The sequence below is a fragment of the Lampetra fluviatilis genome, chromosome 23 (genome assembly GCF_964198595.1).
Source record: "Lampetra fluviatilis chromosome 23, kcLamFluv1.1, whole genome shotgun sequence".
Taxonomy (NCBI): Eukaryota; Metazoa; Chordata; class Hyperoartia; order Petromyzontiformes; family Petromyzontidae; genus Lampetra; species Lampetra fluviatilis.
The window spans coordinates 8,640,875-8,662,072 of NC_136297.1; the positions used below are offsets into that span (position 1 = coordinate 8,640,875).

Here is a 21,198-nt window from a genome sequence, read left to right on the forward strand (position 1 = left end):
GTGTTCTAGATTTGAAGCTTTCGTGGCTGCAAGGATGGAGCAGTTGCACCTGATGACGGAGGCTTGTGTTGCTTCCAAAACGTCGTGATTTAATTTAGTTATTTTCATTTATTATTATTCTATTTTATTATTTTTACCTACGTGACTTTACCGAAAGAATCTAAGAGTACAATGTTTGTGTGGTCTGTGTTCAGGTCCATGTCAACGGGTTGTCAGAATCAGAATCTTTATGTATAGTGGAGGAATCCGATTAGCAATAAAAGCTATTTTTTCACAGATGTCCATTAGGGCCGAGTCAGAACGTGACAACACCGCTGTGTGTGTGTCCCTCTAATTGTGTGCGTCTGCCATTCTGTGTCAGTGCTTGCTGTTGTGTATTGTTGTTTGTTTAACATTTTATTCTCAGTAGCTGGGTGAGCCTTTTGTTCGTCTATATTGTTCAAGTTTTACTTGCGAAACATTTCTTCGGAAAATCTGTTGGACAGAAAATATATCAATGATAAATAGAATAGAATGCTTTTTACTGCACTGCATGTCCTTCCAACAAAATGTTTTTTGTGAAAAGGATTTTTAAAATATGATGTCCATTACCCTGTATTCGGTAGCGTCGAGGCCTTTAGGACACAGGGCATGAGAATTTAGCTGTACGTGATGCGTTCCATTCAGTCGCTGAACCTTCTCATCAGGAAACTACCGTGGAGAAAAAAAAAACAAAGCACGGAATGAGTTTAACACGTAGTCGAGGATGGTCTCTCGACCAATATTATCCATAAGAGTGGTTTTCTTGGGTTAGATTGCGTAAATATAAATGTGTCGTTAAACCCCACCACCGCCACCACCCAACACAGCTAATTAGTGAGGGTTGTCACGTAGACAAAACGTGCTGTACTCATGACGAATTGGCCACGTTCTGTTTACGCGACAACCCTTAGTAGTTGGCTGTGTCGGGTGGTGGCGGGTTTAACGACACATTTATATCTTTACGCGATCTAACCCAAAAACAAACCTGTGTTATGGATGATATTGGTCGCGAAAGCCTCCATGTTAAACTGACCTGTTTTTTTGCCAAAGAGTCAAACCTATTGTTATATTTCGATATTGGCAAGAAAGGTCCCATATTACACCCTGTTGTGTGTTGGAGAGTAAACACACCACGTGGGTTTAACGACGTTGATATTTACGCAATCTAACCCACAAAAACACATTCCTGCGGAGGGAGCTGGTAGGAACGTTGGGTTGCTCGGTCAATGGCCAGGATCAACGGCGGCGTGGTGTATTCCGAAAATATGGCCGACTGTGAGGGCGGGCACAAGCCGGCGTGAGTAGGTTAAACGTTCAGTTGTATAAGGGCACCACGGGCTCACCAGCCCCTCCCCACCCAGCCCCACCCCTCCCACCCAGTCCCTCCCCACCCAGCCCCACTCTCCCCACCCTCCCCTCTCCACCCAGCCCGACCCCTCCCATTTTTGGATTCACGACGGACGGACGGACACAATAATCCCCTGTGGGCTGGTGGAACCAGGTGGTTCCTACCAGTAAAACCATCTGTTATATGGAAAGCACGGCATCACGGTGCATTCAATGGACTCGGCTCTTCAAGTGAAGCCTTTGAAGTGTTAAGGAACTAATAGATCTGGTGATGCTGCCGCTGCTCTGCCATTGGTGCACAAGCACGTGCGTTAACAAACAATAGAAAAAAAACACTCCACGCGTTCGTCAATAACGCTGCGGCTTTAAAATGTGAAACTAAAAGGATATAATAGGTGAAGTTTGGGCAATGGGCCCGTGTTTATGTCACATAATGAGTGCTATGAAGAAGGGCCATTGCATGAAACGTCGCCTGTTATATATTTATTTTAAGGCCACTGTTATTGACAAATGTGTTGAGTTTTTTAAATTTTGTTTCAAGGAACGGAACGTTCCTCACTTCATACGAAGAATACTCATAATAAAATGCCAACCATATCAAAGCGACTAAGTTTGTTTTTTCGCTCCTGTGAATGGAAAACCAATGCGGTATTTATATTCCAGTGTGTCACACTGTGTCTGCCTTGCGGTTTATCGGCATGTTAAGTGTTGTTGTCTGCTTTCCTGATGTTTGTTTGTGTCTATGTGGCTTTGTGTCTCTCTGCTCATCCTAATAAAGCGTTCCCGCGTGTGTAATTGTGTAAATGTACTCAATTATTAACTACACCTCCGATTAGCGCGGTTGGCTCCGTATGGTGCGAAAGAAGTTCAACATACATACAATTACTATTGTCATTATTTTGTCTGGCATTGTGATTGACTGTTGCGATCGCAGCCCTGTGTCTGGTTGTGTCTTTACGTGATGTTGCGTGTCATACCATCACGTCTCATCCCTTGGTCTCCCACCTTAACGAATGCGTTCACTAAATAACTGCACCTCATATTCTTAGGTTTTTTCGGTAAAGTCACGTAGGTAAAACAATAAAATTAATAAAAGTAAAATAAATAAATAAATCACGACGTGTCGGAGGCAACCTACGTGACTTTACCGAAAAACCTAAGAATATGAATCCTTGCAGTCACGAAAGCTTCAAATCTAGAATTAACTGCTCCTCGTTTTAAATGCGAGGGATACACCGATATCTTTGCACTCCGTCTTCTTGGTGCTGTTAAGATAATTTTACTTACACCACCTTACTTTAAATCTTTTCTCCGTAGTAATACCCCAATTGCTGAGCTGCCAAGCCAGGTAACTAAACAGTTATACCACAGGTGAGCGCATAGCCTAACAGACTGGTGAATTTCGATTTAAAGCTTTCGTGACTGCAGGGATTCATCTTCTTGGTTCTTTCGGTAAAGTCACGTAGAAGGGAAATAATAAAATAATAAAAATAAAACATAATAAAATAATTCTCACGACGTTTCGGCCACAACGCAAGCAGCCGTCCTCAGGTGAAGAACAGGTCTGTCGGGAAGACAGCGTCTGAATGAATTTTCATTCTGGTGAATAATTATCCCAGGTATTGAACAGTTACCTATGAAGACGTTTGTCTTTAAAGATCTTCAGAGGTAAGACTTTGTGTTTAGAGGTAACTAGTGGCTTTGAATGTTCATTTTCAAATTACTACCATCAGGTAAAGAAACAGGTGTCGTTATAAACACAATGAATGCGACATTAAGTTGGGTTTGGTTTTGTAACGAGTTAACAGTGTACAGTCAAATGAATGTGATACAGAAATGTAAATAAGGACACACTGATCTATTGCACAATGAACTTTGTACCCGCCTTATATGAATGGCGTCTACAGGTGACTCAATACAACCTTCGTCAGCAGTGCCCGCACACACGACGCACCTCCACTGGCAACAACGCATTCAAAGCGAGGCTTGTGATAGGTGTTCAGTTGAATAGCGATAATTGAATTGGAAAGAATTTGTGGCCAGTTTTTTTTTGTTACTACGGAATGCTGCAAAACCGACGTCAAAGGGATCCCCGTCCAGTCATCGCTTTCTTTCGAAGAGTACCGTGTTAGGTTCTTCACGTTTCGAAAAATACAGTAAAAGGTGAGGGTGCAAGATATATGAGTGAGCGAGTGTGTGTTGGGTTTATGAGAGCTAGCCACTGGAGTAGTTATTTGTACGAAGTACGCGTACCTGAGACTAACACGTAAATGCAATGTTCTGTTGTTTCGTTTGTATGGATTGTCTTTCATAAAAAAACACATGTTTTTATCTTGAATATTAAAGCCTCGTCGTTGCTCAAAGTTTTATAATTCTAGCGGATGTTAAAATTGTCTTTTTTTCTCTACTAATGGAACAAAAATAGTTCCGTTTTAATTTCCAATTAAATTGTTCTTGGTTAATATGACAGCATGAAGTAATTACTTTATACAGCACCTGTCAAAAGTCACATATATAGGCTGCTCAAATGAGCATTGCGATGGTGTTCATATCCTGTTTATAGCTCTGAAGCAATGCTGTAAATTCTACATTCCTCTGGCCGGGGCAAGTCTATTCATTAAACATCCACCTTTTTCTGGAAGACTTTGCTGTTTTTTCCTGGATTTTTCTGTTGCGTGTAGTCACTTTAAGATGTTTCTTGTGCATGTTTTTGTTTGTTGCGGTTGCACCCGATTCAAGAGCCGAATGGCTCACAGGGCTCTTCCTAATAGATGAACTGAACTGAATCTGTTGAGTTCCCAACAAAGTGGTACTCACGGTAGTGACCTCTGTACGGATAACGGGCTGAGTCAACCCCCCAACCGGGATTTGAACTCGTATAACTTTCTGAATGCGAGCCCGCCCGCTCTACCGCTGATCCAGCTGGCTGTCACATCTTCACGGACGTGACAGCATCAGCAGCAGCAGCACCAAATATCCACCGTGCAGAGTTCGTCTACAGCGGACGTGTCCGTTAGAGCGGACCCGGGAGCGGGGAAGTTCACGCCGCCTGTGATGTCTGCGCCGACGTCGAACGCTCTCTTGGTCCTTGTGAAGGACGCGCCATCCACCACGGGTCGGGCCGCAACCGTGATGAGGAACGCGTGGCTGCGTGCCTTCGTGGTGGTGTGCGTGCTCGTGCTGCTGCTGCTGGTGTTCTACATCGCGCAGGACCAGAGCTGGACCGAGTCCTGCGGACGAGGGCACAGCGAGTGGGTGGCACGATCACGGTGAGTTCACACCACGGGGGTGCGAAAACCTCTCCCTCGGCGAGAGGGCCGACTGCGGATTTCGAACACCGTTGGCGGGCCACACGTGGTTTTGTTGCCGTGGATTTCACACCTGATGATGATTGCTTGTGTTGCAGTCGAAACGTCGTGAGAATTTTTATTGATTTATGTTTATATTATTTAATTATTTCCCTTCTACGTGACTTTACCGAAAGAACTAAGAATATGGGCCACACGTGGTTTGAGTCCCCACCGCACAACGCACCAGGCACCCGTTTACGCGCTGTTTGACCCAACGGAGGACGTGAGCGGCGTCACGTTCCCCCCGTGCCACCGATGTAAATACCCTTGGCCAGGAATGGAACTCAGTGGGCTGGAATTTGAGTAGGGGAAAGCGAACCACTCGCACCACCGCCTCTCAGCTGTGACACACCGACACGCGGCAATTGAACACTGCGTACATCTTCTGTGTATGGCGTGAAACGTGAAATATAACTTTAGCTAAAGCGTTTCGCCTTGTCTGACTCCCCTACATTGCTTATGCTATTGCATACGTGGTGTGGGCAATGAGAAGGGCAATTTGCGTTGACACTATTGATTGATAGACCAGGTGAGAGCCCATTGAAAATGTTTACGGCTTTTGTTTAACTGTCATCCTGGTAACAAAGTGAGAACCATCACCATGGAACAAAAAGCAGCATACCAAGCTGTAACAACTCAACGAAGATAATAGCAATGGTCGCAGTGAAATGTATGGGAAAAATAAACACAGCGAAACGTATGTACTTAACACAGTTACGGTGACGTACAGCCCTTTGCCAATACATTACTAGATGAATGCTCCCCGTACCTTCTCAGACGTGGGGTTTGTTTGATGATACTTCACCACACTGGAAATGGAGCCAGCCAGCAAAACTTTGTTTTTCTAATAGAGCATGATGCATGTGAAATGCTTCACTGCATGCATTTTTGTCCCATATACAGGATGATCCGTTTACAGATAGCCCCACATGGGGCTATAAATGACGTCACGCACCTAGGGGGGGGGGGGGGGTCAGACATTTGTGACGATGTGTGACAAGGGGAGGTTTGAGAAATGAGACATCACATCAAAATGCGCAACTTTAAATAAATATAAACAACACGTTCTACTTAATTAAATATACTTTTTAATAAATGTTTTCTCCTACAACATCAGAGTGCAGCGGCACATTAAATACGCACTACAATGACAATAGTTTAAAGCGATTTGAAGCATGTTTTATTTGGGAGGGGGGGGGGGGCAGAGCTTTGTGACGTCATATTTGAGGGGGGGGTCTGACTTTTTGTGACGCCGTGTGACGAGGGAGGGGGGGTAAAAAATCGTCCAAAATCGCGTGACGTCATTTATGGACGGCCCCTTAAACGACATTGCATTTCAGAGCCCTTTACGTCTCCCACCAATATGAACAAAGTCATCAACTATTTCGACGGAGGGGCCTTCACTTTCCCAGCATTAAGTCACTTTGTTAAGTACAAAGTACGCGGCGTACATTGGACATCGGTGGAGTGTCTAGAGATGGATCGCCATGTGCTCTCGTGTCAACTTCAATGCCCTCCACCAGCCCCCACGCCCCCCCCCCCACCGCCAAAATTCATAAATCGTTGATCTCGTCTCCTTTTTAACCATCTCCATTGGAGTGTTTTTCTTTTTTTTCCGTCTCCTTTGAACAGTTTTGTTCGCAGCATTGGACTCAATGTAGCGTCCGGAATATATTCATTTGCGCAGGATATAAACAATTGATTCTCACCCGAGAGATTCGATGCGCGCTCATCGTGATCGGTGATCTTGGCGATCGTAATCGATGAGCTGGTGGATTGTTGCACGCCGAATATTTATCCGGTTGTTCGCGAACACAAGGCAGATCTGAAACACGGCAGAACCAATACCTCTGCCGTGGCTGACCATTGTTTTCACGCTGTGGGCTCGCATGATATTGTTTTTTTCCGAGACCAAGGTTCTCGGCAAACCTAGGGGCTACTTTCAAAGGTTTGTTCATGAAGCCATCCAGATATATGAACATAGATAGACATAACTTCAACCGCGAAGCTGGATACAAATTGAGAAATCATTGGAAGGATGTAATTAACCAGGTAAAACCTTAACAGTTTATGGTTGTTCCATCATATCTGCCGGGTATTAGTCTGTTTTTCCGAGTTAATTCCCCCCCCTCGCATCCCCAGCGTTTGGCATTGCTGCTGCATTGGCATTACTGCTGCATTGGCATTGCTGCTACATTGGCATTGCTGCTGCATTGGCATTACTGCTGCATTGGCATTGCTGCTACATTGGCATTGCTGCTGCATTGGCATTGCTGCTGCATTGGCATTGTTGCTGCATTGGCATTGCTGCTGCATTGGCATTGCTGCTGCATTGGCATTGTTGCTGCATTGGCATTGTTGCTTCATTGGCATTGCTGCTGCATTGGCATTGTTGCTGCATTGGCATTGTTGCTGCATTGGCATTGTTGCTGCATTGGCATTGTTGCTGCATTGGCATTGCTGCTGCATTGGCATTGCTGCTGCATTGGCATTGCTGCTACATTGGCATTGCTGCTGCATTGGCATTGCTGCTGCATTGGCATTGTTGCTGCATTGGCATTGCTGCTGCATTGGCATTGCTGCTGCATTGGCATTGCTGCTACATTGGCATTGCTGCTGCATTGGCATTGCTGCTGCATTGGCATTGCTGCTGCATTGGCATTGCTGCTACATTGGCATTGCTGCTGCATTGGCATTGTTGCTGCATTGGCATTGCTGCTGCATTGGCATTGCTGCTGCATTGGCATTGCTGCTGCATTGGCATTGTTGCTGCATTGGCATTGTTGCTGCATTGGCATTGCTGCTGCATTGGCATTGCTGCTGCATTGGCATTGCTGCTGCATTGGCATTGCTGCTTCATTGGCATTGCTGCTGCATTGGCATTGCTGCTGCATTGGCATTGCTGCTGCATTGGCATTGCTGCTGCATTGGCATTGCTGCTGCATTGGCATTGTTGCTGCATTGGCATTGCTGCTGCATTGGCATTGTTGCTGCATTGGCATTGTTGCTGCATTGGCATTGTTGCTGCATTGGCATTGCTGCTGCATTGGCATTGTTGCTGCATTGGCATTGCTGCTGCATTGGCATTGCTGCTGCATTGGCATTGTTGCTGCATTGGCATTGTTGCTGCATTGGCATTGCTGCTTCATTGGCACTCGTGCACCGCTCGTGCTTCTGCTGTTGTTGGTGGTGCACTTGGGCTACGCTCATCCCCAAATCCCTTATAAACAGTTTGCCTTTAGAGGCTGACTCCTTTACCTGATGACGACCGCTTGTGTTGCGATCGAAACGTCGAGATTTATTTTATTTTATTTCCAACTACGTGACTTTACCGAAAGAACCAAAGAGTATTTATCGGGTTCACATCGCTACGCCCGTCTCACGTTCTTCCAACCCGAAGGCTGCGTTTTGAAGACGCGCGGCGTCGTCTCGTTGACTCGCTCCTCACAAACGATGTTTTTTTCCACGACGCAGTTGTTACCTGGCGCCCCTCGTGACCTGGGGTCGGATTCTCCCGCCAAAACCAACGGGCACGGACGCGCCGGCGGCGGCGGCGGTTGCCCCCTCAACCGCGGAGCCCGCGGCGGCGGCGACGGCGGCGGCGGCGACGACCCCGACGGCGTGGGACCCGGACCGCGGCGAGAGCGTCGACGCGACGGTCAAGGAGTGGCTCCGCGCGAAGGGGAAGAGCGGCGGCGACGACGACGACGATTACCGTCTGGAGGCGAACAAATTCGCGGCGGTGAGCTCGTCGGCTAACGAGGAGGGGCGGTCGTCACGGCGGCTACGCCGTGCGGAGCTTGCTGCCGGTCGGATTCCCTCCGCAACGCCGGCCGTGACTTGAGGTCGGGTGGTGAGGGGTGAGGAATGATGGTAACGGGGACGCGACAGCTATCGTGATGATGGAAGACAGAAGGATCTGTAAGGAAGGTGAAGTGTCATGTAGTTGCGTTGTTGTTGTTATTATTGGAGACGTACCCTAGAGAAAGCCGGTCGAATTGATCAAAGAAAAGTTCCGAAAATTGACGACAAAAAATTGCACTAAAAGCGTTTCCCTTTCAAGACAAAGATGTATTTTACCGGTGCATCGTGTTGTCACACATCATGTCACACGTCACAACGCAGCTTGCAACGTTACGTTTTTATTATTACGACCGCTAATTGAATACCTCCGAGGTCAAACGATATTGGAAAGAGTTACGGACTACACGCGTCAATGCGTGATCGCTGACGACCACGGCCATGAATAACGGGTTCGAGTGCAAAGGAGCCAGCAGCCGAGAGCAAGCGTCAGTACAGGCCGCTGGTCAATCCACTGCTGGATGAGGGCCTCCCCACACCGTGTCAGTCATGAGATGGGGGATTGTACTTGACCACGGTGGCCAGCGCAGGCTGGTGAAGGTGAGGGACGTAGATGCACCGCTCTTTACTGACCACACCGTTGCCCCCACAGCTCCTTATGCCACCCGTGTTTTGCGCATGGTGGTAACCCATCCCAGCACTTATCCAGGCTCGAACCTGCTTAGCTTCTGAGATCCAGCAAGAGTCGGGAGCAGTACAGCAACATCGTGCAAAATGCACTCTGCACTGTCTTGGTTGATTGTGGGTACTACGCGCTGTGTATTGTCACGTGCGTACAGTGACTGGAGGTGCATCTCAGAGTTCATGGCTTGGAAGTTGGTGGATCATGCCAACATCACAATGTGCATTAGGACACCGGCATGGAAGAAAAAAAAGCTCAATTCGGAAATTGGATAAACCTTCGAAGCGAGACCCTCTTGCAGAGGAGTCATGAGACTCCGTTCAAGTTAAGGATTAATTTTTTCAATACAGTTGCTGAGCATAGGCCTACAAGCCCAGAACGCTACGTGGCCAGCAACAAACAGCACTATTGAAAGTGTAATACAGAAAGGAGAATCTCCACCCCCCCCTCCACTGTGGTGTGGATAAAAGGTGCTCTCTCTTAGCCCTTATTCAGATACTATCTCCCTTGTGGATGCCAGCGTAACCTATTGTGGATTTTATTGACTTAGAACTGCGGACGCAGCCTGCGCGGGGTGACTGCTGCAGACCAAACCCTCAAGTCCGTATTCCGATTCGACCTTCCCGTGCTTCTGTGGAGCGACCACATCACCGCCGGTGAATTCGAGCGCCTGAGCAATTACCGCACTCCCTACGGCTGGAAAGGGATGAACTGGACTGGTAAGAGCGAGCCGTTGCAAATGTTTCGTCTGTTGCGTTGATTGTTTCGTCGGTTTTTTTTCTTTCTCTCCTTCCATTTGCGCTGTCGCCGTCGTGTCGTGAGAAGACGTTGCCCGATCAGGACTCTCAGAGAGAGGTTGAGGGGTGGGGGGGGCATCGCTCCCACGTTAGACAATTGCCAGCCGGAGTAGCTACCACAGAACGACTTCTCTGAGCCCTTCAAGTGATATTCTATGGGATGAAGTACTTTCCCATATGCGATGTTACACAGGACTGTTTGTCACCTGGCAATCTGATCTTTTTTCGAATTCTCGGTGTTAAAAATGTACTTAACATGATGGCGTTTTTGTTTGTGTGCAGTCATTGGTGACCGGCCTGAGAGCACCAACTCGCGATACTTTTGAGTTCACTGTCGGCTAAAAACGCCAAATTCAAACCCAGGTTCTGAGCGGTGCCAAGTTCAGCGATCTGACCTCTGAGCCACCCAGCCAACGCATCATTCCTGTTTAATAAATATAGTTATATTTCTGGTGCCAGCTGTACCACCTTCCAGCCCCCGAAGCTAGGGGGCTGGAACACTGACCGTGTTGTGCCCACCCTGAGTTTTCGTACGCTGCCCCCTTCGCACGTACGTATGTTGAACTTCTTTCGCACCGTACATAGCCAACCATCGTGCTAATCGGAGGTGCACGATTTAGCACGGTGGGCTATACAGCGTGACCTTTAAAACAAGGTCAACTATCTTCTTGGTTCTTTCGGTAAAGTCACGTAGAAGGGAAATAATAAAATAATAAAAAGTTAACATAATAAAATAAATTTTATTTTTATTCTTTTATTATTTCCCTTCTACGTGACTTTACCGAAAGAACCAAGAAGATGAATCCCTGCAGTCACGAAAGCTTTAAATCGAAAGGTCAACTATATATGGCCGCCGTCTCGCCTGCTTCCCCCCCCCCCCGCCCGTTTCGATCACGCAGACTTGGAGGAGGCAAAGGAGGCCCTGGGGCGGCCCGAGCACCGTGAGATGTTCGACGTGACGACGCGAGAACGCGGGCCGACGGCGTGCGTGCGCTGCGCCGTCGTGGGGAACGGAGGCATCCTTGCCGGCTCGGGCAAGGGCGAGGAGATCGACGCTCATGACCACGTGTTCAGGTAGGAGCCGCTGTGAGCGATGTTCGAGCGTCGTCGCGGTTAGGGTCGTTGATCGTTGATCGGTAATTGTTTCTATGGAATTCATTGGATCGACGGTCGGATCCAGTTCAATCTCGAGCAACGGTTCAAGTTCATTTATTAGGTATAGCCCTGTGAGCCATTCGGCTCTTGAATCGGGTGCAACCGCAACAAAAACATGTGACTAAGTGCAAACAGAAAATCCAAGAAAAGACAGCAAAATATCGCAGAAAAAAACACCGTACACCAACGCTGTCTGCAAAAATCCCAGTGGGATGCAAGTCAAACAACAACAACAACCATAAGACAATTTAGATTAAGGCAATCAGTCTAACTCTGTACTACAACAAACAAACATGGCTAAACCAATACACTTTTCGAAATCACCAAAATAAAGCCATGAAAGCAATGAAAAAAGCAATCATATGAACTGTGAACCGATCGGCGCACGCGAACGCGATCGGTGGTCAGCGGCAGTCAATCAAGAGGTACTGTCGGCAGGGCTCATCGGTCTCCGCGTGGTGCTCTTGAACAGACAAAGATCCCCTCCATATAGCCTCAACAGACTTTTGGGGCAAGTGCTGTTAGTGAGCACCTATAAAGGCCAGCACGGTACACGACGGGGGGTGGGTGGCCAGCACCACGCCTGACCAGCTTTGAATGACCACCTTTGAATGACCACCTTTGAACAGACACACAAACACGCGGGGCTTTGCTGTTATATATATATATTTTTTTATTGTTAAGATATTCCAATGGTGCTGTTTGTTGCTTGTTGCTCAATGCGCTGAGCCTTTGGGCCTGTGCTCAGCAACCGTGATAAAACAGAAGCCCTCTGCAAACGACGAAGTGAGCTTCGACTCCGTGAAAATCCATGCAGTGATCCAAACTCACAAAAACTAAGGCCTCAATGAAAGAGTAAATGGGTAATACAAAAACACACACAATACAAAGTGCACATAAACTAGGCTATTAAATGTTTACCTACATAGAATGTGGTTGAAGACAGGGAATGCACCATTGTATTTTTTTAAATTGTTTCTTGAAGTAATTGGGCACTTAGAAGACTAGCAGCGTGCATGTAAGACATTTTATTTTAACGTACCCTTTTATTGTGCCACCAGCGGATGATCATGAGTCGTACGGTACAAGTTCACATTTCCGACCAACGGATATCGAATTAACCGCCCGCACCCAATGCAGAATTTGTGGACGGTTGTACGGATCATTCTGTTTCCATCTTCAAAACCCCTGGCCTTTGCACGACATCCGCCTGTGCGTGCGTCCGCTGCGAGTCGGGTACGCGGCGTTGTACTGCTGCGTGCACGATGCGTCCGGGTGACTGTGTGTGTGTGTGCATCAGGGTGAACGGCGCCATAACAGCTAATTTTGAAAAAGACGTCGGAACAAGAACCTCGTTCTACTTTTTTTCGACAAACACCTTGGCAAACTCGATGGCCGCATACAAGCATTTCGGGTTCAAACACCCGCCGTGGTCAAAGGTAACTCTTCCCCCCTCCTGGCCACACAGTCGCCCGGTTCATGCACGTGAGCGATTTACAGGGCAATAGACATCAGACGGAAGCTTGTGTTGCCTCCGAAACGTCGTGATTTTTATTTTATTTTACTTTTATTAATTTGAATTTTTTACCTACGTGACTTTACTGAAAAAACCTAAGAATATCAGACATCTTATTTAACCCTTTCCCGTTCCGAGACATCCGCAAGTTGCAGGGTGGGGGTCCCGCTTATCGCTGAATCTCGGAATGCATAAGTGGTTAGCACTAATTTTATTTATAGAGGCGTAGCACGCTGCTTTTAAGGACATTGTACTCATCGCAGAGAACTGTGACGACACGACCGCACTCTATGATAGCCGGTGCCAAACTGTGCCACGCTCTCTCCCGCAAGGCCTCTTACTTCTGATTTCTTCCGGAATCGGAGGAAAAACTCTCCGTCGTCATCGTAACTCTCACGTACATCATCGGAATGGGAAATGGTTCAGCTGAAAGAGTCCGATGAGTTACGAAGCTCGTTTCCACAGGGGGTCCAGCCCAAGCTCGGTTCGGCAATGGTGGAGATAAATGAAACAATCTGATTATAATCAGTGAGTTTTTGCTCCCAAGTTTACCCCACGACCCCTTAGTACCCCCCTCATAACCGCCACCGTTACTGTTCTCTCTTCATAATCTCATTACGTGGCTTTTACTCATGCCCCATTCATTCAATCCATTCATCATTTCCTGTCATACATTTCGCTTTTACTGAATTCGCGCATCACCGAATTGCCCATTGTTTCCTCTTATCAATTTCATTCATCTCATCTCCACCATTACATTAATATGTTGATACTGGTAGGAACCGCCAGGTTACACCAGCCCACATGGGATTATTGTGTCCGTTGTGCAGGGAGGGGCTGGGTGGGGAGGGTGGGGAGGGACTGGGTGGGGAAAGTGGGGCAGGGTGGGGGGTGGGAGGGGTGGGGCTTGGTGGGGAGGGGCTGGTCACCCCGTGGTGCCCTTATAAAACTCAACGTTTAACCTACTCACGCCGGCTTGTGCCCGCCCTCACAGTCGGGCATATTTGCGGAATACACCACGCTGTCGTTGACCCTGGCCATTGACCGAGCAACCCAACGTTCCTACCAGCTCCCTCCGCAGGAATGTGTTTTTGTGTAAGGCGCTTTGAACAAGGCGCAATATAAATTCTATCAAGATAACATTATATATAAAGCCTATGTGTAAATGTATATGCTTGTTTGTTTACACATTAGTGCATACGTATTGAAAGTTTCTGTAGCTTAAATGTAATTGTACGATGGTTCAGTATAAAAATAATCCGCCCGAGCCGATTTACACTAGAACGTACATTTATATTTCAGTTACACAAACATTAAACAGTGTGGTCTCTAACTTAAATGTAATTGTACTATGATCATTTAATTGTACTATGATCATTCTTTAATATACATTTATTTCTGCATCGTATTTTCTATATCTCACGTGATACAGTTGCTTTTGGCCCTGATTTATGTTTTGTTTGATCGCTGCATTTCATCTGTGATTTTGCAAATGAGATCTTATATTGTGGTCTATCGAGTCCTCATCTGCTTTCAACGATATAACTTGATTCTGAGCCCCCAAACTCTCTGTGCCAACCCCCGATCTGTGTTCCTCAGGAAACCAGGTACGTGTTTGTGCCGTGCGGGCATCAGGATTATTACATGGTGACGGCCGCTGTGAAGGGTGTGAGCGTGTCCAAGGGCCCTAAGAAATACCAGAGGTGGGTGGATCACGACACTGCTGCGACTACTCTAATTTTTAAATCCTTTATATTAAGTTCACTTGCGTGCTTGCTTGCTTGCTTAGGACCGTGCAAATCTTTCGGTCGTTTTTAACCCACTTCCCGTGCTCCAATCGAGCTGACATTTTGCACACAGACTCGTTGTGCGTGACAATGCATTTTCGTGAAAAAATGTTTCCAAAATTTTACACGGTTTAGGGAAAAATAAATAAATATTTAATTCCCAATTGCTTAATGCTGCCAGACAATCATCTGACCCATAGGTGGCAGCCATCTCAAGCCAGAGGACGAGAGGACTCTAGCCGCCCCGATGCCACGCATATAAAGGATTTATAGTGAAAAACTTTGTTTTTACGGGTTAATTTTTTACGCTGGCACATCTGAACCATGCCAACAGAGCCCTCCATCCAGTTGAACACGTTGGCTTTCACGACCAACATGATCCATAATACAGTACTCTTAGTTCTTTCGGTAAAGTCACGTAGGTAAAAAATGAAATTAAAATTAATAAAAAAATTAAAACAATAAAATCACGACGTTTTGGAGGCAACACAAGCTTCCGTCTTCAGGTGAAACTGTCACAGCCAGGAAGGGCCGCGGGAGAGGAGGAGTTGTGAGATGGTCAGTACTGCTGCTGGAACTGAGCCTTTGTAATGTAGATTTTTTATAAATTTTTATTTCATTTTTTACCTACGTGACTTTACCGAAAGAACTAAGAGTATGAATCCTTGCAGTCACGAAAGCTTCAAATCTAGAAATAAATTATCCATAATGGAGTTTTTGTTGGGATAGCAGATCGATGTGCTGAACTTGTAGCGAAATAATAAAAATAAAACATAATAAAATAATTCTCACGACGTTTCGGCCACAACGCGAGCAGCCGTCCTCAGGTGAAGAACAGGTCTGTCGGAAAGACGCTGACCGAAACGTCGTGAGAATTGTATTATTTTATTATGTTTTATTTTATTATTTTATTATCTCCCTTCTACGTGACTTTACCGAAAGAACCAAGAAGATGAATCCCTGCAGTCACGAAAGCTTTATATCGAAATTTAGGTACAAGATACTGCATGTCCTTTTGGCCTCACGTGACTTTGGCTCGCCGTAGGTTTAAATGGGTTCTCGCATTTTGACCTCGGTCACTTAGTCCGGTTGAGGCTGGCGTCAATACTGGCATGTTTAACCAGAGTTTCAATGCTTGGAGGTGAAAGCTCCGCCGCTTATGAAGGTCGCCGTGATATATGATCGCGTTAGTTTTAGGAAAAGTGTTGTTCTATAGGCTGAAGGTAAATATTTGCTTGAGTTCCACTTCAATACAATAAGTAGAGTCAGCCCAGTACATTAAATCTGTAGTTAAACAGTGCAACTTTACACTGTCATTGTTAACCGTGGGTTTCTCCATTCCACACGGACCGCAACAAAGAGGAATTCAAGTTCGCGTGTGGTTCGCGAGCTCCTTACTCTGTAATAAAGTCACTTTAGATCTATATATTTTTTCTCTGATTGGCTAGATGTGGGGGGGGGGGTCGCATGGTTTCTGATGGCAACACGGATGTAAACATGTAACATGACAGAATGTTTTTCCTCTGCGACAGCGTGGATGTGTTCTATAAGAAAACAACATTAATCTATCTTTATAAATGTAAATAACCCACTCGCCTTGGTTGTCCACCTAGAACAGGGGTCAGCAACCAACATAACAAGATGAGAACTTTTTTGCGAATTCAGTAAAAAAACTCATCAAGAGTCGCAATTGTATGTAAATAACATCACGGAGCAATCCTTCAAGCGTCGCATGCAGCTCCAGAGCTACAGGTTACCACCGACCCCTGACCTTAGCACCAGCAAACAGGTTGCTAAAACAGCGAATATACAAATAGACTCTCTCCGTAAGCGATTCTTCCACACGACGATGAGCTCTCACTGACTCAAGAATCACTGTTGATCATCATTACATACCTGTACAACCTTCAAAGAATGCAACGCAATTACACGCAGAGAATTTGCACCCTTTAAGTTGGGCCATAGGCCACGACCATTCCTGTCATGCTCAAGAGCTCCAATAAAAGTAAATCTTATATATGACCAACAAACCGTGTTGATATCTGGCCTAACACAGCCTATAATGGTTTTCGTGTCACGTATACATGTATATCTTCCGTGGTTTATCGGTGTCAATTTTGTTCTTGGATTACCTGTCCTATTGCTCCTTATTGGAAATTACTATTTAAGATGTGACTTTGCTACACCTCAGACCTGGATCAGAGAATGCAATTATTGGGTGAAATGTCCCGTGGCTTGCTGCAGTTGTCTTTATCGGGTGCCAGAGCCTCGCATTATGTCTGTCGCCGGACGATCATTGTGCAATTTATATTCACAAAGAATTCACACCTCGGTGTTTTCACTCTTGCAGTCCTCCCACGTATTTTGGGACAGAAGATGTAAAAAAGAAAGTTAAAATGCTCCATCCTGATTTTCTGCGATACCTGAAAAACAAGTAAGTGTATGGCTCTCTTCTTCTTCTTAATCATAAAAGGGGTCAATTATATTTATTTAATAGATTATTTTAATGTAAGTTAGGGTCTTAACATAATCATGGCCAATGCTGATGATGACACCACACCTTGCCATCACTCATCTCCTTCTCGCAGATCCCATATTTTCTGTCAAGTCAACAAGTGACCCTCAAAGTCCTCTCTCTTACTCTCTCCCACCAACTGGCGTTAGGTTTTGCCCATGGTTCACGACCTCTGGGTGTTCTCTCCAATACCTGTCTAGGCAATCTGCCCTCCTCCATCCTACACACGTGTCCCGCTCGTCGAAACCTCCGTTGCCTGATTACACCCATCGCACTTTGTTGCACAGTTCAATTCCGAACTGCCAAGTTGCTTGCCCCACCATTCTATGAAACACCTCGAATCCACTGCACGCATCTGTATTCAAATGCGAGGCGTTCATATTCTGGTTTCTTCGTTAACATTCCAACTCCGTCACCCGTTACAGTAGCACGGATGTTATTTTTATATTAATCGCAGCCCTTTGACAATCGACCGTTTGTTTAAGGCCTCCCTGTGCCATGTCGGACATGTTTTTTTTTTTACCCAACTCCACATTGATCAGTGCAGATTGAAGGGGGGAGGGGACCCTGGACCAGTTCAAATATCGCCTACCACTGATGTTAGCCATGGCTGGGAATCGAACAAAAATTTTACTGGATTTATAGCACAATGCTACCACTCCACCCCACCACTCTTTACTCTCGACTAATGCTTCTAAGTGTCCCTCCACATCAGCTTCCTGTGTAATTCCTGTCCGCGATCAACTCCATTGCGCAGTGCGCTACTGACTCACCGCTTATTAATTGGCTGATAACATCTTAATAGATGGAGGACCGCAGAGCATCAGGGGGGGGGGGGGTTTGGCGCCGTCTCACTGGCTGCGCTTTCCCGCTTGTATATGTGGTCTTCCTTGTGCCTCTAAAGTCATTCTGTCTTTCACTCTCTTCGACTGTGAGCGAATACTGTGTGGCGGGTTACAAGTTGAATTGATTGCTACTATAGCACTGTTGCCCTTCCCATGATGATTTTGAAAGCCGTATGTGATGTAAACATTGTGATGAGTTTCCAGATGTATCTTGAAATGCAAAACTGTATCGTAATATTCATATTCTTGGTTATTTCGGTAAAGTCACGTAGATAAAAAACAAAAATCTAAATTTAAAGCTAAAAATCCACGACGTATAGTAATGTAAAAAGGCACAGACGATAAATATGAATGCGATACATTGATATAAATAAGATACAGTAATGGGTTTAAAAACTTAATTTAATGACTTTTGAATACACAAAGTGCGCTCGTGTTTTATTGTATGCTATGCTCTATAGCTGTGGTTATGTATGGAATGTATATGTTGGAGTTGCATGTGCAGTTAAAATGTGTACCGTAACACCAGCGCACAACGGCTTACTTTTAATTAAGTCGCGTGGTTTGTTAATGTTAACTATGAACAACATGCACACCCCTGCCCATGGACCACAGCTTCCTCCCATCCACAATTTTACAAACTCGATTCAAGGAACTTTACAGACCAAGTACTGGAGCCATTGCTCTGCTCACTGCCCTGCACACCTGCGATCAGGTACGGCGGTTAAGGCTGGTTCCCACCTACCAACACCGCATCACCAAGCACACGTTTACGACCTTTTCAACGCTTTCCACCTTAAGGTTGAAAGCTTCATTATTACGGTTTTATGAGTCAAGTCATGGAAAGAGTGCGTCGTAATCTCTCCTCTATCTGACACAGACAATTAATAAAAGTGCCACGTGAACAAACGTGCAACATTTATTACTGCCTCAGCATCCAAGTGTTGTTTTTGGAGAGTAATTTCACAATATTTAAATTGGTATGACCTTTTTGTTTACATTTTAGTTTCAAATAAATAAAAAAATTGTTTAAATTGGTACGACGTTTTTGCTGAAGAATACATCAAGCATCATCAGGCTAACAGCTCGGATTTCCAGTGAAAGGAGCTTCCTGATCCAGGTCCTGCTATAATATGAAGGTTTAGTTGCTAGTTCAGGACAATAACCTGAGCGCACTGGTCACATTTATCAAATTGTTGCTGGTGCCCTCCCTGGTAGAGCCGGTATGGAGCTTTGTTGTCTCGTTGCAGACTAGGAACGTCCGTTCTCTTTGGTTTTTTCGGTAAAGTCACGTAGGTAAAAAAATAAATTAAATCACGACGTTTCGGAGGCAACACAAGCTTCCGTCTTCAGGTGGAACCGTCACAGCAAAATTACTGTATCACTTGATACAGACGGAAGCTTGTGTTGCCTCCGAAACGTGATTTTATTTATTTAAAATTTTTACCTACGTGACTTTACCGAAAAAACCCAAATTATGAATCGTTGCAGTCACGAAAACTTCAAATCTAGAATTAGGAACGTCCAGTTCTTATCACTAATTAAATACTTTCGAGGACAATCATGCATATTCAGGATTTTTCTTACTTGGTAAAGCTCTAAGCTTTAACCTAACTGTAGTCTAATTACAGGAAGGGAATTTGGTGTAGACTCTATTAAAGACTGATGCCCCTATTTTAACTTGAGATGTTACGGACATGTATTTTTTCTCGATTTAAAGCTTTCGTGACTGCAGGGATTAATATTCTTGGTTCGTTCGGTGAAGTCACGTAGAAGAGAAATAATAAAATAAAATATTTTATTGCTGTGGGTTTCACACCTGGTGATGATTGCTTGTGTTGCAATCGAAACGTCGTGAGAATATTATTGTTTTATTTTTATTATTTTATTATTACCTTTCTACGTGACTTTACCGAAAGAACCAAGAATATGTATTATCTCGTTTGCAAGGGAGACTGCAGTGCCTGCTAATACTCAAGCGACCATAATTAATGTACTCTATATGCAAAGATAATTGTCAAACATTGGAATTAAACCAGCAGACAAGAGCGGAATTTGCCAAATTATAAAATAGGATTTTACATATCCATTTTGAAGTACTGTCCACTGCACCCATTGAGAATTCTCTGCATTGGGGTCCATGTGATGTGGGAATTGAACCGAGAGTCATTTTGACATTATTATTCACCCTCCTATTGCCTACTCAAATTGATTTGTGGATCTTCCTGTTATCCATAAGACAATGCATCCTGTTATCCGTGCTCACCTTCAAATAAGAGTGGTAAACTCAGAGGTTATGAAAAATTCATCCTGTTATGTATTTGAATTTATTAGCACGGATACAAAAATAAAGTGCATGGATAATTGGATCTGCTAATAGCATATCCAATAATTAATTCAAGTCATAATTAGGGTCTTCAATTGCAGGTTTCTGCATACGGATTCATCACCAGCAACTACAACAGTTTTCCCGACCACTACTTCGATCCAATCCAGCAGCTTATCTTCTATGTCAACCATGACATGAACTTCGAGAGGATGTTGTGGAAGATGCTTCGAAAGCTCAGGGTCATGACCCTGTATCAGCGTAGGACAGCCAAGGACTGAGATGGCCTCTGCAGGAGTCGGGAAGAGCGTCGTCCTAGCTGGTAGAATTTTAGAAAAATATGAAAGAGTTCTTGAAATAGTTTAAAGCAGAATCAGTGCAGGTTACTGAAGTTTCTGAGACTCTTTATGTAAACTAGAAACTATCTTTTATTATTTTACCAGGTAAGGCCCACTGAGCTATGAAGCTCTTTTCAGAAGCAACCTGGCCACAAATGATAGCGCAACAAAGTGCTAAATCTGGAGGGAAACACCGGAGTACCTGGAGAAAAATCCACGTGACCACGGGGAGAGAGCATTCAAACTCCAAATATACAGACACAGAGTTGGAGTCGAACCCCCAATCTCCTATATACCGGGTGACGTAGATGTATGAGAGCAACTAGCAGCAACCTGTGAATATTTGTTCACTAAAGTTCCCACGCTTATATACATAGCCGTCAAGTTTGGAGACTGCCAAAATGTGAGACAACAGGGTAAACACGAAGCTTAACAACCTTCCACATGGTAGTGAAACAGGTGCGCGATCAACATGTTAGATGTCGTAGATCTACAGTCCAGATTGCCTCGTCGGCTGTGGTGAGGAGGGGTGCTGAGCTTTGCACTTCAGGCTGGGCACTTTTTATTGCTGGCCACAGAGAAAAACAGAATGTTTGTCCGGGCGCGATACGAATATATTTCCCCATCACCGAGGGGTGTGGAATTTGCTTGTCCTGCTGTGAGATTGTAAAGTAGCTCCGGCGTGTTAAAGATACTAAACATCCCAGTTTCAATAAAG

At 45.2% G+C, this 21,198-nt stretch overlaps 1 protein-coding gene across 1 annotated transcript; it reads left to right on the forward strand.

The window, feature by feature from the left end:
* Positions 1-4,500: 4,500 nt before the first annotated feature.
* Positions 4,501-20,648, forward strand: LOC144940870 (alpha-N-acetylgalactosaminide alpha-2,6-sialyltransferase 2-like). The gene is made up of 9 exons (XM_078867363.1): positions 4,501-4,637; positions 8,154-8,460; positions 9,752-9,920; positions 10,898-11,072; positions 12,454-12,592; positions 14,269-14,372; positions 16,807-16,890; positions 18,432-18,531; positions 20,244-20,648. The coding sequence occupies exons 1-9, from the start codon at positions 4,501-4,503 to the stop codon at positions 20,421-20,423; spliced, it is 1,395 nt and encodes a 464-aa protein (XP_078723489.1). The 3' UTR covers positions 20,424-20,648.
* Positions 20,649-21,198: the final 550 nt, after the last annotated feature.

Excerpts from the sequence above, each read along its gene's own strand:
- LOC144940870 (XM_078867363.1), top strand. The coding sequence starts at position 4,501 with ATGAGGAACGCGTGGCTGCGTGCCTTCGTGGTGGTGTGCGTGCTCGTG. Across the intron at positions 11,073-12,453 it reads GCTCATGACCACGTGTTCAG|GGTGAACGGCGCCATAACAG; the intron begins GTAGGAGCCGCT and ends TGTGTGCATCAG. Across the intron at positions 12,593-14,268 it reads AACACCCGCCGTGGTCAAAG|GAAACCAGGTACGTGTTTGT; the intron begins GTAACTCTTCCC and ends TGTGTTCCTCAG.